At 40.2% G+C, this 18,878-nt stretch overlaps 1 protein-coding gene across 4 annotated transcripts in view; it reads left to right on the forward strand.

The window, feature by feature from the left end:
• Nucleotides 1-18,878, forward strand: part of WAPL (WAPL cohesin release factor) — a 91,479-nt gene that overhangs the window by 31,924 nt on the left and 40,677 nt on the right. For 3 of the 4 annotated variants that reach the window (XM_053583794.1, XM_053583795.1, XM_053583796.1), the window contains exons 3-4: nucleotides 760-1,803; nucleotides 6,133-6,251. In XM_053583794.1, the coding sequence (XP_053439769.1) occupies nucleotides 760-1,803; nucleotides 6,133-6,251 (1,163 nt within the window). The remainder of the gene's footprint in view (nucleotides 1-759; nucleotides 1,804-6,132; nucleotides 6,252-18,878) is intronic. The other variant, XM_053583797.1, reaches the window with a different exon arrangement.

Consider the following 18,878-nt stretch of genomic DNA (forward strand, 5'->3'; position numbering starts at 1 on the left):
CTACCATGCCCAGCTAATTTTTTTTTTTTTTTTTTTTTAAAGGGACTGTGTCTCTCTCTATGCTGCCTAGGCTGGTCTTATTTGAGGATGCCACCTTAGCCTCTCAAAGCACTGGGATTACAGGTGTCAGCCAGTGAGCCTGGCCATAATTTTTAGGTTAAGCATCTTTATTTGAAAAGCTGGGTGCAGTGTCTTCACGCCTGTAATCCTAGCACTTTGGGAGGCTGATTCAGGGGAATAACTTGAGCTCAGGAATTTAAGATGAGCCTCAGCAAGAGCAAGACCCCATCTCTACTAAAAATAGAAAATTAGCTGGGCATTGTGGTGGGTTCCTATTGTCCCAGCTACTCAGTAGGTTGAGGCAGGAAGATGTTTGATCCTAGGAGTTTGAGGTTGCTGTGAGCTGGACTGATGCCATGGCACTCTATCCTGGGAAACAGAGTGAGACCTGTCTAAAAAAAAATTACACCTACTGCTCCTAAGAAGGTTGGGCTAAGTTATCTACATGTCATTCTGAATTGACTGAATTTTTCTGAGGACTTTAGGGTGACAATTCCAAGGGACTTAGGTATCTGGAGAAAGGTCACTGGAAGATAGAGTTATATTCTGAAAGGGTAAGAGGGGAAATGTCTCGTGTAAACATTAATATATTGTAATTATTTTAAGATTGATTCTATATTGTTAATTAGCTAAATATCCCTGTTATTTAAATTTATATTGCTATCACTCATGTTTTTATCTTTTCACTTATTTTTGTAGTTAAGGTGGAGAATTTTCACGAAGAATATGAGAAGAATAGTCACTATAGTCACAGAAATGCTGAAGACAGTACTAAGAAACCCAGTGCAGAAACTACAGTGGCTTCTGGATATAAAACTGATGAAATCAAGGAAACAAATGATACTTGGAACTCCCAGTTTGGGAAAAGGTTTGAATCACCATCAGAAATATCTCTAGTCAAGGGATCTGTAAGAACTGGTTTGTATGAATGGGATAATGATTTTGAAGATATCAAATCAGAAGATTGTATTTTAAGTTTGGATAGTGATCCCCTTTTGGAGATGAAGGATGAGGATTTAAAAAGTCGATTGGAAAATCTAAATGAAGCCATTGAGGAAGACATTGTGCAGAGTGTTCTTAGGCCAAGCAACTGTAGGACGTACTGTAGGGCGAATAAAGCAAAATCCTCACAAGGAGCATCAAATTTTGATAAGCTAATGGATGGCACCAGTCAGGCCTTAGCCAAAGCAAGCAGTGAATCAAGTAAAGATGGCCTGAATCAGGCAAAAAAAGGTGGTGTAAGTTGTGGGACCAGTTTTAGAGGGACGGTTGGACGGACTAGAGATTATACTGTTTTACATCCATCTTGCTTGTCAGTTTGTAATGTTACTATACAGGATACTATGGAACGAAGCATGGATGAATTCACTGCAGCCACTCCTGCAGATTTGGGAGAAGCTGGTCGTCTCAGAAAAAAGGCAGATATTGCAACTTCTAAGACCACTACTAGATTTCGACCTAGTAATGCTAAATCCAAAAAGGATGTTAAACTTGAATTTTTTGGTTTTGAAGATCATGATGAGACAGGAGGTGATGAAGGAGGTTCTGGAAGTTCTAATTACAAAATTAAATATTTTGGCTTTGATGACCTCAGTGAAAGTGAAGAAGATGAAGATGATGAATGTCAAATGGAAAGAAAGACAAGCAAAAAAAGAACTAAAACAGCTCCATCACCCTCCTTGCAGCCTCCTCCAGAAAGTAATGATAATTCCCAGGGCAGTCAGTCTAGTACTAATAATGCAGGTAAGCATTTAAAAAAATTATAATACTGTAGTCCCCCTTATTTGCAGTTTTGCCTTCCATGGGTTCAATTACCCTTAGTCAACTGTAGTCTTAAAATGGGTGAGTACAAAACAATAAGATACTGAGAGAGACTATCTTGACCTAATTTTTATTAATGGTATATTGTTATAATTGTTCTATTCTTAGTTATATTGTTTTTCTGTATCCTATAAGTTAAACTTTATCATAGGCATGTATGTATGGGGAAAAGTACAGTCTTTTGTGTACTGTGGTTTCAGTTATGCATTAGGCTTTTTAAATTTTTTTGAGACAGCCTCATATGTCGCCCTTGGTAGAGTGCCCTGGTGTCAAAGCTCACAGCAACCTCAAACTCTTGGGCTTAAACGATTCTCTTGCCTCAACCTCCCAAGTAGCTGGGACTACAGGTGCCTGCCACAATGCCCGGCTGTTTTTTCTTTTTCTTTTTTTTGCAGTCATCATTGTTTTTTAGCTGGCCTGGGTCAGATTTGAACCTGCCACTCTGGGTGTATGTGGCCAGTGTCCTACGCACTGAGCTATGGGCTCTGCCTTTTTTCGTTTTTTGAGACAAGAGTCTCACTTTGTTGCCCTTGGTAGAGTGCCCTGGCGTCATAGCTCAAACTCTTGGGCTCAAGTGATTCTCTTGGCTCAGTTTCCCAAGTAGCTGGGATTACAGGCACCTGCTACAATGCCAAGCTGTTTTTAGAGACGGGGTCTCTTGCTCTGGCTGGTCTCAAGCTTCTGAGCTCAAGCAATCCACCCATCTCAGCCTCCCAAAGTGCTGAGATTACAGCCATGAGCCACTGTGCCTGGCTTCCTATGTTTATTTTAATCTTTTTTTTTTTAAGGAGATAGAGTCTCACTGTGTTGCCCTCGGTAGAGTGCTGTGGTGTCACAGCTCACAGCAACCTTCAGCTCTTGTTGGGCTTAGGCGACTCTCTTGCCTCAGCCTCCCGAGTAGCTGGGATTATAGGCGCCTGCCACGATGCCTGGCTATTTTTTTGTTGCAGTTTGGCTGGGGCCAAGTTCAAACCCACCACCCCGGCGCCCTACTCACTGAGCCACAAGTGCCGCCTCCTATATTTAATCTCAATAAAGTACCTATTTAGAACTATAGATGACCTTATTCAAAGGTATAGATATTAATGATAGGTTTAGATATTAATTTTAGATATTAATGATCAGATTTCAAGTTATAAGGAACCAATTTATAGAATGGGGACTCTTTTTATTTTTTTATTTTTATTTTTTGTAGAGACAGAGTCTCACTGTACTGCCCTCGGGTAGAGTGCCATGGCGTCACACAGCTCACAGCAACCTCTTAACTCTTGGGCTTACGCGATTCTCTTGCCTCAGCCAGAATGGGGACTCTTAGTATTTTTGTTTTTTGTTTTGAGACCGAGTCTCACTCTGTTGTCCTGGGTACAGTGCCATGGCATCATAGCTCACAGCAATCTCAAACTCCCGGGTTTAAGTGATCCTCTTGCCTTAGCCTCCCGAGTAGCTGGGAGGACTGGGTCTCTCTCTTGCTTAAGCTAGTCTCAAAATCCTAAACTCAAGATACCCACCTGACTCACCCTCCCAGAATGCTGGGATTACAGGTGTGAGCCACCTTGCCCAACCCATATTTGCGTTTTAATTCAACCATTAGCACTTCAGAATTTTAACAGGCATGTGGGGGCAGGGGTACCAGACGTCTTGCTATTTCCACTTTGAAAATCCAAATGCTGAGGAGACATAAGGATAGATTTTGGACATTCAGAACTATACCGATAACAGATGGTTGTAATGAGGGAAATACAGATGATTAAAAATAATAAAAATCCTTTGTAATTAGCTTAAAACTAAAACATTTTAAAACAATGTGAAACCCTTAAGTTGGTTTAATAAAAATTGAAAAGTGGTGGGTATTTATTCACTCTTAAGTATGAAAATTTAATTTGTCTCAAGATAGGCCAGTAATGACTAGAGGTCCTCAAGGAGTTCATTCTCCACTGTGAGAGATAAAACAAATCTGCTGTAATTAAGTCATTATCTGACAAGGGCTTTGTGAAATGGACTGTCTAGTGAGGAAGAATTTGTGAAAACCTCTCGATACAGGGTTTCTTAAGCAAATATAGTTTTCTGGATCAGTTTACATGTTAAATCTTTTGTCTTGGTGGGGTCCTAGAAGTATCATTATGGCAAATTATAATAGTATTCTTAAATACAGATTTTCTTGTAGAGTACAAGTCATACTTGAGTCTACTTACCATTTTGCTTTATTTGGCCTAAAAATAGCTTTGCTAGATTAGAATGATTAGAGTGATTTTATCTTCAAAACTAGAGTTATATGAGTTATCCCCTAGGGGTTCAAGGGCTTAACCCATACTACTTGCTGCAAAGATAAAAACCAAAAATAGGTATTACCAGAATTTAGACAATGTCATCTTGAATCTTTTCTGAAGGATGGGAATTTGCAGCAGCCTTCTAATTACTTGAGGTCTGGCTGGGCAGAATAGCTTTGCATTTGTTTTCTTGGGAGGTTATAGAACATGGTAAACAACTGAGCTCTTGTCCTGCTGCAGTTTACTTAGCTGTTACACTATGCACTAATCTGGATGGCAGGTTATCCTAGTCTGTACTTGAAAATCTGTGGCTGAAATTTATATCTCAGAGTAATAAAATTTTAAACTTTAAAATGTGAAATTAGGCTCCCTACTTGAAGTAGATATTAAATAACATTTAAATATTATAGACCAATATTGTACCCAAAGTTGGGATTTTAGTTTTTATATAACATGAAACAGTAGACGTTTCTTTTTTTTTTTTTCTTTTGTAGAGACAGAGTTTCACTTTATTGCCCTCGGTAGAGTGCCGTGGCGTCACACAGCTCACAGCAACCTCCAACTCCTGGGCTTAGGCGATTCTCCTGCCTCAGCCTCCCGAGCAGCTGGGACTACAGGTGCCCGCCACAACGCCCGGCTATTTTTTGGTTGCAGTTTGGCCGGGGCTGGGTTTGAACCCGCCACCCTCGGTATATGGAGCCGGCGCCCTGCTCACTGAGCCACAGGCACCGCCCAACGGTAGACATTTCTAAGGCTTGGAATAGAGAAAAGTCTTTTTTTGTTTAGGATAGAAAAAAAATATTTTTAACCATTTAGGAAATACTCTACTTACTTTGGTTAATTTTCATGAAGATCCACAAATAGTGAACTGTAGTAGATTAGGTCATTTTATATCTTTTGCCAAGGATAACTGTCCTCTTTTTTTTTTTTAATGTGGCCTTGGTAAATGCAAGGAAGCATTTTTTTTTTTTTTTTTTTTTTTTAAAGGAACAGAGTCTCACTTTATTGCCCGTGGTGTCACAGCTCACAGCAACCTCCAGCTCTTGGGCTTAGGTGATTCTCTTGCCTTAGCCTCCCAAGTAGCTGAGACTAGAGGCACTGCCACAACACCTGGCGTTTCTTTCTTTCTTTTTTTTTTTTTTTTTTTTGGTTATAGTTTGGCCGGGCCGGGTTTGAACCTGCCACCCTCCATATATGGGGCCGGCGCCCTACTCACTGAGCCACAGGTGCGCCCGCAAGCAATCATTTTTTGAAGGTCCAAAAAATTCAGTAGATTTCAAGTTTTAAAAAACGTTAATGGGCCAGGCACAGTGGCTCATGCTTGTAATCCTAGCACTCTGGGAGGCGGAGGTGGGTAGATTGCTGAGCTCAGGAGTTCAAGACCAGCCTGAGCTTGTGAGAGACACCCCCCTCCATCTCTACTAAAAGTAGAAAAACTAGCCAGGCATGGTGGAGGGCACCATGTAGTTTCAGCTACTAGGGAGGCTGAGGCAAGAGGATCGCTTGAGCTTAGGAATCTGAGAGGTTGTTGTGAGCTATGATGATGCCACAGCACTCTACCGTGGTTGACAGAGTGAGACTCTATCTCAAAGAAAAAAAAAAGCTAATGGTAGATACCATTTGATGTTTTGTGTGTATATAAACTTGTTCATACCAGAAACAGTATACACATATTCTAGCAGTTATATGACCTATTAAATTAGAACATTATTTTGGAAAAGATTTTATTTTTTGTCATTTACATAAAATAAGACTAGAGCACATACATAGCAACCAAGTTTTTCTTAGTGGGAGGGACAGGCAGGGAGTGAGAATAGGAGAATGAAACAGTATTTTTGGGAGTATTTTGTCAGTTCTCTGGTGCTTTTGTTCCTTTATTATTTTCACCTTATATGTCAAAAGAAAAAAAATCTCCCTAGGGTATCTGTATCTGGTAGGTAATTTAGAATATTAGTAAGCTAGCTAGTTTTGATTACCATTTCAGAAAACTTGGATTTTACAGAGGACTTGCCTGGTGTGCCTGAAAGTGTGAAGAAACCTGTAAATAAACAAGGAGATAAATCAAAAGAAAATACCAGAAAGATTTTTAGTGGTCCCAAACGGGTAAGTAAAGCACTATCTGTGGTTTTTATTATTGGAGGCTCAACTATTAATTTTTTATTTGAAAGTTACTAATAAACATCATAGCAAATATCTTTCAAAAGATATATGTAAGTCATTTTTCCAAATATTACATTTGTTAAAAATTTGTGGTAAAATAGAAGTAATATTATTTTAATCATTCTCAAGTAATACAAGTCAGTAGCATTAATACTTTCAGTGTTATATAACCATCACCATTGTCTATACCCAAATCTTATTCATCATCCTCAATAAAAATTCTATACCCATTAACAAATAAATCCCTATTCTCCCTTTCCCACCTCCTAGTGAACATTATTCTACTTTTATTCCCTTTTTTTTTTAGAAGCACTAGAGCCTATTGAGGCATTTTATTTTACTTTATTTTCATTTTATTTATTTATTGTTTGAGACGGTCGCCTGGCAGCATAGCTCAAGAGTGCTGTGGTGTCATAGCTCGTAGTAACCTCCACCTCAGGGTCAAGTGATCCTCTTGCCTCAGTTTTTCTATTTTTAGTAGAAATGGGGGTCTTGCTTTTGCTTAGGCAGATTTTTTTTTTTTTTTTTGAGAGAGTCTGAAGCTGTTGCCCTGTGTAGAGTGCTGTGGCGTCACAGCTCACAGCAATCTTCAACTCTTGGGCTTAAGTGATTCTCTTGCCTGAGCCTCCCAAGTAGCTGAGACTATAGGCGCCCGCCACAACGCCCAGCTATTTTTTGGTTGTAGTTGTCATTGTTGCGGGCTCAGGCTGGATTTGAACCTGCCAGCTCTGGTGTATGTAGCTGGTGCTGTAGGCGCTTGAGCTATATAGGTGCTGAGCCTTTCAAGCTGATCTTGAACCGGTGAGCTCAGGCAGTCCACCTGCTTCGACCTCCCAGAGTGGTAGGATTATGGCGTGAGCCATCCCACCTGGCCAAGAGGCATTTTATTTTCTTGTGCATAAAAAGAAAGAAAATCTAGTTACAAAGTTAATCATTTCAGTATTAACCAGAAAAGATTTTCTTCATTCCCCTCAATTTGTGAAAGGCAGAACAGTGACATGGAGGAGGCTTTTGATTTTTAAGTATGTATTAAATCTCTAGAAAAAGAATCCCAGGATTTTCCCTTGTGTATGTTTTCTTGTTGCTTCATGGTCCATCATGCCAGCTAGAGTTGTCAGTATAATGAAACTAAACTGGCATGATGGGAACAGATTATTCTGCCATTTTTCTAGATCTTTGAGATGTATACACATCAAATCTGGGACTGATCACACATGTTTAACCTGTGAGGTTTGTAACACTTCTCCTAGCTCTGTGATTATCCATCGCACTTCTCCAATGTAATCACACTTTATCATCACAGTTAAAAACTGGACTATGAGCCCAGTGCGGTAGCTCATGCCTATAATCCCAGCACTTGAGAAGATGAGGTGAGTGGATTGCCTGAGCTCACAGGTTGGAGACTAACCTGAGCCAGAGTGAGACCCTATCTCTAAAAATAGGCATTGTGGGGCAGTGCCTGTGGCTCAACAGAGTAGGGTGCCAGCCCCATATGCTGGAGGTGGTGGGTTCAAACCCAGCCCCGGCCAAAACTACAAAAAAAAAAAAAAAAAAAAATAGGCGTTGTGGCAGGCGCCCGTAGTCACAATTACTTGAGAGGCTGAGTAAAGAAGATCACTTGAATCTAGAGTTTGAGGTTGCTGTGAGCTAAGATGCTGTGGCACTCTACCAAGGGTGACCAAGTGAGACTCTGTCTCCAAAAAAAAAAAATAAATAAATAAAAATAACAGCATCAGCCTGGACACTATTCTACTTTCTGTTTTTATGAATGCGCCTATCTAAATACCTTATATAAATTGAATCATATTTTGTCCTTGTGTCTGGCTTATTTCACTAGGCGTAATGTTGCCAATGCACGTTCATATTTCCTTTTTATGGTTAATATTCCATTGTGTGATACACACTCTACCCCCATTTTGTTTACTCGTCTCTTGGTAGGCACTTGAATTTTTTTTTCTTCTGTTATGACGATGCTTGGGTACAAATATATTTGTTTGTGTCTCTGCTTTTGATTCATTTGAGTATATATCTAGGAGTGAATTTCCTGGACCACATGATAGCTTTGTAACTTTTTGAGGAACTGCCAAACTGTTTTCCACAGTGGCTATACCATACTGTATTCCTACTAGCAGTGCACAGGGCTCTGATTTCTTTATATCCTCACCAATAATGTTTTCTGTTTTCTTTGATAATAGCTATTCTAATGGATGTGAGTGTTATTTCATTGTGGTTTGATTTCCATTTAGTGGTAATGAGCATCTTTTCGTGTGCTTATTGGCCACTGTATATCATCTTTGGAGAAATGTCTAAGCACTTTGCTTATTTTTGAATTTTTTCTTTGGTTTGTTGAGTTGGAATTCTTTGTAGTTTCTTTCTGGATATTAATTCCTCATCAGTTATATGATTTTTAAGTGTTCCCCCCCTTTTTTTTTTAATTTTGAGACATAGTCTCACTTTGTCACCTTCGGTAGAGTGCCATGGCCTCATAGCTTACAGCAACCTCCAACTCTTGGGCTCAAGCAGTTCTCTTGCTTAGCTGGGACTACAGGTACCTGCCACAATGTCCAGCTATATTTTGAGACGAGGTCTCGCTCTGGCTCAGGCTGGTCTGGAACCTGTGAGCTCAGACAATCCACACGCCTTGGCTTCCCAGAGAGCTAGGATTGCAGGCCTGAGCAACTGCACCCTGCTGTCCCGTTTTTTGTTGGTTATTTTTTCGCTTGCCCTGTTGCCCAGGCTAGAGTGCAGTTGGTGTCATCACAGCTTATTGCAGCCTCCAATTCCTGGGCTCAAGTGATCTGCAGGGACTACAGGCAGGCATGTGCCACCACACCTGACTAATTTTTCTAATTTTTGTAAGGCGGGGTGTCACCGTGTTGCCTAGGCTTGTCTCAAACTCCTGGGCTCAAGTGATCCTCTTGCGTCAGCTTCTCAAAGTGCTAGGATTATAGGCATGAGCCACGGTACCCAGACTCACTTTCTTGATATTATCCTTTCATGCAAAAAAGTTTCCATTTGGGTCTTGAATCTGTTTCAATTTTTGTATGTAGTTTAAAGTTAGTGTCCATTTTCATTCTCACAAACTAATGCCCAGCATTTCTTTCTTTTTTTTTTTTTTTTGTAGAGATAGAGTCTCACTTTATCACCCTGGGTAGAGTGCCATTGTGTCACACAGCTCACAGCAACCTCCAACTCCTGGGCTTAGGCGATCCTCTTTCCTCAGCCTCCCAACTAGCTGGGACTGCAGGTGCCTGCCACAATGCCTGGCTATTTTTTTGTTGCAGTTTGCCTGGGGCTGGGTTTGAACCCACCACCCTTGGTATATGGGGCCAGTGCCCTGCCCAATGCCCAGCATTTCAATGTGGTCCAGCATAGGTAGTGAAAATAATTTGCTTGACATTACCCTTTTATAAAAAATTACTGTCTTTATTTACATTGCTTTTTTTTTTTTTTTAATTTACATTGCTTGGTATGTTGTTTTGTTACTAAAAGTTAACAATTAGAGATTGTCAGCACATTTTATTCTTTTTTTTTTGAGACAGAGTCTCACTTTGTCACCCTTTGAGAGTGCCATGGTGTCACAGCTCAGAGCAACCTCAAACTGTTGGGCTCAAGTGATCCTCTTGCCTCAGCCTCCCAAGTAGCTGGGACTACAGGCCCTGCCACAATGCTTATTTTTACAGATGAGGTCTTGCTCTTGGCTTAGGCTGGTCTTGAATCTGTGAGCTCAGGGTAGTCCACCTGCCTTGGCCTCCCATAGTGCTAGGATTACATGTGTGAGCCACTGCATCCACCCTAGCACATTTTATTCTTGTAAATTGAATTACTTTTAAATACCTAAAGAATGAATGTATCCATTTTTTGTGGTCTGATCTTTTTTCTTTTACCCATGTAAAGTGTCCTTTGGCAATCTTTCCAAAGTAGTTGTGGTTATCAGGTGCTTAGGTGACGCTTTTAAGTGTCTATAAAGTTGGGTATGACATATGTTAATTTTCAGAGCATCATTTACACCAGCGGTTCTGAACCTGTGGGTCGCGACCCCTTTGTAACAATGAAAATACATCTGCATATCAGATATTTACATTACGATTCTTAACAGTATCAAAATTATAGTTATGAAGTAGCAACGAAAATAATTTTATGGTTGGGTCACCACAACATGAGGAACTGTAATTAAAGGGTTGAAGCATTAGGAGGCATTAGGAAGATTGAGAACCATTGAGAACCACTGATTTACACTTTTATAAAATTTATTTAAGATCTCAAAGAGCTTTAAATTATATGGGCTCTATCAATATATATCAGATTAGAAATCAAAACAAGGCTTGAAGGCGCCAGCAACATACACCTGAGCTGGCGGGATCGAATCTAGCTCGGGCCCACCAAACAACAACGGCTACAACCAAAAAATAGCTGGGCATTGTGGCGGGTGCCTGTTGTCCCAGCTACTTGGGAGGCTGAGGCAAGAGAATCACTTAAGCTCAGGTGTTGGAGGTTGCTGTGAGCTGTGATGCCACGACACTCTACCCAGGATAACAGTTACACAACAGCTCTGTCTCAAAAAAAAAGGAAAACAAATCCTAGATATATTCATAAGTCACTTAATACATGTATTACATGTTAATATAACATTTTTTGTGAAAAATTAATTTCAAAATAAAACAAATTAGAAAAATAGCATTGTTTTACCTTTCTAGGGGCAAATCTCTTTAAAAAGTGACTTTAAAGGCATCTGGGCCAGCATGGAGGCCCGCCCCTACAGTCTTAGCATTCTGGGAAGTAAAGGTGAGAGGATCTTTTGAGGTCAGTTTGGGACCAGCTTGAGCAAGGGGTAGATCCATTTGTACAAAAAGTAGAAAAATTAGCTGGGTGTGGTGGTGCACACCTATAGTCCTAGTTACTTGGGAGGCTGAGGCCTGAGGATAATTTGAGCCCAAGACTTTGAAGTTGCAGTGAGCTATGATGATGCCGCTTAACTGTGGGGACAGAGGGAGACTTTAAAAAAATTTGTTTTTGGATTCTCATATCTTCTGTATTCATTATATTCATTACACTGCATGGGTTGAAATGTATCAAGAGAATGAGGAGAGTGAAACATCACAGATATTCTATTTTTAGTTTTTGAGACAGAGTTTCAAGCTGTTGCCCTGGGTAGAGTGCCGTGACGTCATAGCTTACAGCAGCCTCCATCTTGGGCTGAAACGATTCTCTTGCCTCAGTTTCTCTATTTTTAGTAGAGACGGGGTTTTGCTTTTGCTCTAACTTGTGAGCTCAAGCAATCCAGCTGCCTTGGCCTCCCAGAGTGCTAGGATTACAGGCATGGCCTGGCCAGATATTTTATTTTATTTTATTTATTAATTTTTTTGGAGACAAAGTCTCACTGTGTTGCCCTCAATGGAGTGCCGGGGTGTCATAGCTCATAGCAACCTCAAACTCTTGGGCTCAAGCGATTCTCCTGCCTCAGCCTCCCAAGTAGCTGGGACTACAGGCGCCCGCCACAACACCTGTCTATTTTTTGTTGCAGTTGTCATTATTGTTTTAGCTGGCCCCAGCTGAGTTTGAAACTGCCAGCCTCGGTGTAGGTGGCTGACACCATAACCACTGTGCTATGGGGACTGAGTCTAGATATTTTAAATAGCTACATTTTAAGTAGCTTTTTGTAGTAATCCTGGTTATTTTTTGATATTATGCCAAAATTCAGCAAGTGGGAGTTTTTAAAGATTAGTTGCAATTTGTAATCTAAAACTGTGCCAGTCAACCTTTCATACTGTTATATTACATTATAATACTGTTACATAAAAATCTATTTTGTCCTGCATTTTGAAGGTATTTTATTCATGCATGCTTTGTGGCATCGTACATTGGAAAATTCATTTGGAAAATACTGGTTCCATTGAGTTAAGCAGATCTTTCAGGTAGTGACTCATTTCATTATCTGGTATAAAAAAATCACATTAATACACATATCACTCATGAGAAAAGTTTGTATGTTGGGGGAAACTAATTCATATTAGTAGATATAAATCCTCCAAAATTTTCGATTTTACTTGAAAGTTCAGAGTTTTTTTATTGGAAGCAAATACTTTTCCTTAAACAACTGGCAGTGACAGATTTCACTTTGTTCATTTTCAAGAAAATGTCTGCCAAGTACCCAAGTCTGAATAAGCATAGTTTGTCAGTGTTTCAAGTAAAGAATGATGGGTCCAGGACAAAGTGGACCATCATTTTGAGTTTAGTTTAAGAACTAAACTTGCTCTTAACTCAAACAGTGGTGTTTTTTTCCCTGGTATAACCACCATCTTGCGTGCAACAGAAGTTTTATTTTATTTTATTTTTATTTTTTTGGCAGAGTCTCAAGCTATCGCCCTGGGTAGGGTGCTGTGGTGTCACAGAAAACAGTAACCTCAAACTCCTGGGCTTAAGTGATTGTCTTGCCTTAGCCTCCCAAATAGCTGGGACTACAGGCGCCCGCCACAACACTCGGCTAGTTTTTTTTTTTTTTTTGTTGTTGTTGTTGCAGTTGTCATAGTTGTTTTAGCTGGCCTGGGCCGGGTTCAAACCATCAGCCTTGGTGTATGTGGCCCGAGCCCTATCCACTGAGCTACATGCGCCACCAACAAAAGTATTTTATGCATATTTGTTTTGTCACATAGAATGTTAATGTATTCAAGGGCAGAGATTTAATAAAATTAACCATTTTTGTTCCTTTATCCTGCTCTTTAAGTGAAATTGCCCTTTTACTTTTAAATGCATATATGTGATAGTGAAGAATATGACTGCTAGTGTAGATTTATGCTAAGGTACTAACAGTTTACCCACTGTTACGTTTTTTTGAGACAGAGTCTCACTATGTTGCCTTGGGTAGAATGCTATGGCGTTACAGCTCACAGCAACCTCAAACTCTTGGGCTTAAGTGATTCTCTTGCCTGAGCCTCCCAAGTAGCTGGGACTACAGGTGCCCACCACAACGCCCAGCTATTTTTTTGTTGTTATAGTTGTCACTGTTGTTTAGCTGGCCCGGGCTGGGTTCAGACCCGCCAGCATTGGTGTATTTGCCCTGTAGCCTGAGCTACGGGCGCCGCCCACTGTTAACTTTTGTACCATTTAGACAAATGTCAACAATGAAAAGGGCAAGTAACATTTTATTGTATTTGTGGAATTAGTTTTGACTTGCAGGCATCCTGAAAGAGTTTTGTGGTTCCCTGGAGTCAGTGAACCACACTTTTGAGAATTGCTGATTTATAGCATTCTGCCCCATTTTATTTTATTATTTTATTTTATTGAGACAGAGTCTTACTTTTGTAGCCCTGGGTAGAGTGCCCTGGCATCACACTTCACAGCAACCTCTAACTCCTAGGGTCAAGGGATCCTCTTGCCTCAGCCTCCCAAGTAGCTGGTTCTAAGGTGCCTGCCACAATGCCTGGCTATTTTTAGAGATGTGGTCTGACTCTTGCTTAGGCTGGTCTTGAACTTATGAGTTCGAGCAGTCCACCTGCCTCGGCCTCCCAGAGTGTTGGGACACCTCACATTTTATTTTGAAAATGTTCAAATATTATAGAAAATGTGAAAGAACAGTATAACAAATAAGCCATAGCCCTCTGCCTAGGTTGATTCCAGTTAACATTTTGCCATAATTGGGCACATGTGGTCCCCTCCTACCCTCCCTCTTCCTCTCTATATATTATGTGTTATATAGTATGTAATAAATATATACTTATTAAAAATATATTCTTATTTGAGAGCAAGTTATAAACTGCATGCATTTCTTAAGAAAGATAATCTTATATACCTAAGTGGTTACATGATTAGAATACTTAAGAAAGTTAATAGTATTTCTTTCATATAATCTGATATCCTGTTTATATATATATATTTATTTTTTCCCATTTGTCTTCAAAATATCTTCTAGTGTGTTTTTTCCTGACCCAAATCATTACTTACTATGTCTCTCTTAGTTTTGCACAGTTCCCTCATTAAAAAAATTCCTCTTGGGACTGGGTGTGGTGGCTCACGCCTATAATCCTAGTACTCTGGGAGGTCAAGATGGGTGGATAGCTTCCGCTCAGGAGTTCAAGACCACCCTGAGCAAGAGGGAGACCCCTTCTCTACTAAAAATACAAAACTACCCAGGTGTTGTGGCAGGTGCTGGTAGTACCAGCTATTGAGAGTGAGGCAAGAGGATCTCTCTCTCTCTCTTTTTTTTTTTTGTAGAGTCAGAGTCTCACTTCACTGCCCTCGGTAGAGTGCCGTGGCATCACACGGTTCACGGCAACCTCCAGCTCTTGGGCTTACGTGATTCTCCTGCCTCAGCCTCCCGAGCAGCTGGAACTAGTGCCTGCCACAATGCCTGGCTATTTTTTTGTTGCAGTTTGGCTGGGGCTGGGTTTGAACCCGCCACCCTCGGTATATGGGGCCAGCGCCCTACTCACTGAGCCACAGGCGCCGCCTGGCACGAGGATCTCTTGAACACAAAGAGTTTTAGGTTGCTGTGAGCTATGACACCATGGCACTCAACCCAGTGTGGCAGAGTAAGACTCAGTCTCAAAAAAAAAAAAACAACAACAACAACAACAAAAAACTCCTTGGCAGGGCCTTTGAGAGCTGAGTATTATTTGTTTTATAGGATGTTCTGTATTCAGAATTTGTTTCCTCGCAATGTCATTTAACTTGTTTCTCCACTATATTAAAGTAGTATAGTGTTGGAAGGTTGATTAGATTCAGGTCAAACCTTTTTTTTGGCAAGAATACTTTAGTAAAGATGATACTGTGTGTGTTGCTTTATATCAGAAGCTGTATAACACCTGGTTATTTTACTTTTAATGTTATTTAACTACCTAATTAAAATTGTGATCACCAGCTTTCACCAAAATAAAGGTACATTGTTCCTTTTATAATTAAAGCTCCAGGTTGCTTGTCTGGTATCAACATTAATGTCTTGTTCTCCATTATTGTCCCACCTCATCATTGTTGAGCATTGCTTATATTATATGTTATACTGAGAATTGTAGGATGGTGAGTTTTCTAATTGTTATTTCTTCTTCTTTTTTTTTTTTTTTGTATTTTGAGACAGAGTCTCACTATGTCATTATCGGTACAGTGCCATGGCATCACAGCTCACAGCTCACAGCAACCTCTAACTCTTGGGCTTAAGCAATTCTCTTGCCTCAGACTCCCAAGTAGCTGGGACTACAGGCACCCACTACAACACCCAGCTATTTTTTGATTGCAATTGTCACTGTTGTTTAGCAGGCCTGGCCTGGGCTCAAACCCACCAGCCTTGGTGTATGTGGCCGGCGCCCTATCACTAAGCTACGGGAGTCGAACTTTCTTCCACATTTAATAGCTGGAATTCTATAAAAGAGGAAATTTCATGGTTCCCTCCTCCTTTTCTTTTCTTCTTTCTCCCTTATCACTGTTGATTCAGTAATTTCCACTTAATGCACAGCATTTTTTTTTTTTCCGAGACAGAGCCTCAAGCTGTCGCCCTGGGTAGAGTGCTGTGGCGTCACAGCTCACAGGAAACTCCAACTCCTGGGCTTAACCCATTCTCTTGCCTCTGCCTCCCAGTTAGCTGGGACTACAGGCGCCCGCCACAATGCCTGGCTATTTTTTTTTTTTTTTTTGGGATTTGAACCCGCCAGCTCTGGTGTATGTGGCTGGCGCTGAGCCTGCTCAGCATTTTTACATGCTGACATTATGCTAAGTGAAATAAGCCAGACAGAAAAAAATAGGACTTTATGATCTCACTTATATGTCAAATCTTAAGACAATACTGAAAACAGACATGGAGAATACAATGATTTGTGAAGGGGGAGGAAATGGATAGAAGTTGGTCAAATGGTACAAACTTAAATCTGGAGATCTGAGGTACAGCAGGACTGTAGTTAATAATATCATAATGTATATTGAAAATTTGCTAAGAGTAGATTTTAGGTGCTTTTCCCACACACATAAAAGGTTAACCGTGGAAGGTGATACGTTAATTTGCTTACCTGTAGTAATCATTTCATTACTTACTTATCAAAACATTATCTTTTATACCTTATATATAATAAAGAATAAGGCAGCACCCGTGGCTCAGTGGGTAGGGCACTGGCCCCATATCCTGAGTATTGGCGGGTTTGAACCTGGCCCTGGCCATCTAAAACAATGACAATTGCAACAAAAAATAGCTGGGCGTTGTGGCGGGTGCCTGTAGTCCCAGCTACTCAGAAGGCTGAGGTAAGAGAGTTGCTTAAGCCCAAAACTTGGAGGTTGCTGTGAGCTGTGACACCACAGCACTGTACCGAGGGGGACAAAGTCAGACTCTGTCTCCAAAAAAAGAAAAAGAATAAATAATTTTTACTTATGGGTGTTATGGTAGGTTTTGCTTTATAAAATATTAAAGTTGTTTCAGATTTGGCCAGTGTGAACCATTTCAATCTCTTGCATCCTTTGATAAAACCCATCATCTTTGAGCATGTTCCTTGCCTACTGTATAATAAGATGACCCAGGCTCATCTTGGAGTTTACCTGTTTAAGTCATGGAATCATCATTTCTCCCGTGATCGTTGGTTAATTTTGTGGAGTTTAGAACTTAGAAATCAGATCTGAATGCTGGATGTATTCATTGCTTTTTGGCAGTTTCATTTGACAGAGCTAGGAAATAACATTGCAAAATAAGCCCTGAGTTTATATTGATAGTTTCATTTAACATTACAGAATTTTGTAGTTATTTTGCCTGCTTTATTCTGTAGCATACATACATAAATATCAAAATTAAAATACCAATACTATGAACAATAAGAATACGGAGTGAAGTTTTTTTGCAAATGTTTTTGTTCTAGATTATATTTTAGTAAGGATGTACAGCCATGACATGTCTAAAAGATTCTTGAAATAATTTTTCTTTTGTCTACTTATGTTAGTTTTCAGTTGAGTTCTTTTCTACCTATTTGTGTTCAGTTTTTTAACTTAGTTTAAAACTTAATATTGGAGTCATTTCTTTGTTACTAACATAGCCTAGAAGGCAGGAGTGTGCATGTTCTTGACCTGATTATGAGGGAATCTATCTGGCCTAAAGTAAATCAGGTCATGGCAACTGAGTCAGCAGCAGACCTATTTACTATTGATGGATGGGACATGATATTGTCGGTGGAAAATTAAGAAAATGATGGCTAGTTTATAAATCTAAGAGCTGTGGAATTGAACTCATTGGAAAGATGTAATGGGGGTAAAGCTGTGTTTTAACATAGTGGTGCTAACATTTTATTCTCTGAGGAGTCTTAAGTAAATGTCACAGATTTATGTATGAGAAATTAGGATTCATGGAAAGCTCAGTTTTCCAACAGATTTTTTTTTTTTTTTTTTGTAGAGATAGAGTCTCACTTTATGGCCCTCGGTAGAGTGCTGTGGCCTCACACAGCTCACAGCAACCTCCAACTCCTGGGCTTAAGCGATTCTCTTGCCTCAGCCTCCCGAGTAGCTGGGACTACAGGCGCCCGCCACAACACCCAGCTATTTTTTTGGTTGCAGTTTGGCCGGGGCTGGGCTTGAACCCACCACCCTCGGTATATGGGGCCGGCGCCTTACCAATTGAGCCACAGGCGCCGCCCTTTCCAACAGATTTTTACATAGGTTATCCCTAAATACAAAAAGAGAAAGAGATGGGATAGATAGGAAATATTTTCAGCACTCATTACAGTTTCCCTTAAAACACCCTTCTGTAGCTGATAGGCTAGTGGGAGTATCTGGGTATTCTGGAATTTGTTCTCTAATGTGATTAGATTTAAAGGCACTAATGACCCCATTTCCAAGTGGTAAAGAGGTGGTTTGTGACTTGTGAGGGCAAATACAGATCTGGGGGCTAGGCACAGTGGCTAATGCCTGTAATCCCAGCACTCTGGGGTGGATTGCTTGAGGTCAGGAGTTTGAGATCAGCCTGAGCAAGAGCAAGACCTTTAGAAACAAGACATTGTTTCTAAAAATAGCTGGATGTTGTGGAGCGTGTCTGTAGTCCTAGCTACAGGGGAGGCTGAGGCAAGAGGATTGCTTGTGCCCAGGAGTTTGAGGTTGCTGTGAGCTATGATGCCATGACACTCTACTGAGGATGAGAGTGAGACTCTGTCTCAAAAACAAACAAAAAGAAATAACTGATCACTAGGTATGGTTATTTCTTCTGCGGTGTCATTGCTCCTAGGCTGTCTTTGAGTAGACAGAGCTAGGAAACATGTAAAAATATGCCTATAATCTTAAACATGCACACAGACAATTTCTTAATCATTATGTATGTATATATATCTTCATGAATTCACAAAGATACTTCCAGTTCTAGTCTAATACCTGTTGTATTCTAGCCTTCCCATTTTTTGTATTTCACTCTACTTTGCTAACAGTAATCTGGCTTTCTTTATCCTTCACATGTTTATTTACATATGTAACCAATTTCTTGACCACACAGATTGTCTTCCTCACCTTAGTGCTACTGATATAGTCTGACCAAGAGTTCCCCCTTCTCCTTTCTCACCTCCCCATTAGAAAGCATTAGATTCTTGAGCATGCTGTGAGAATTTTCTTTAACACCTCATCAAG

Source organism: Nycticebus coucang, chromosome 3, assembly GCF_027406575.1.
Source record: "Nycticebus coucang isolate mNycCou1 chromosome 3, mNycCou1.pri, whole genome shotgun sequence".
Taxonomy (NCBI): domain Eukaryota; kingdom Metazoa; phylum Chordata; class Mammalia; order Primates; family Lorisidae; genus Nycticebus; species Nycticebus coucang.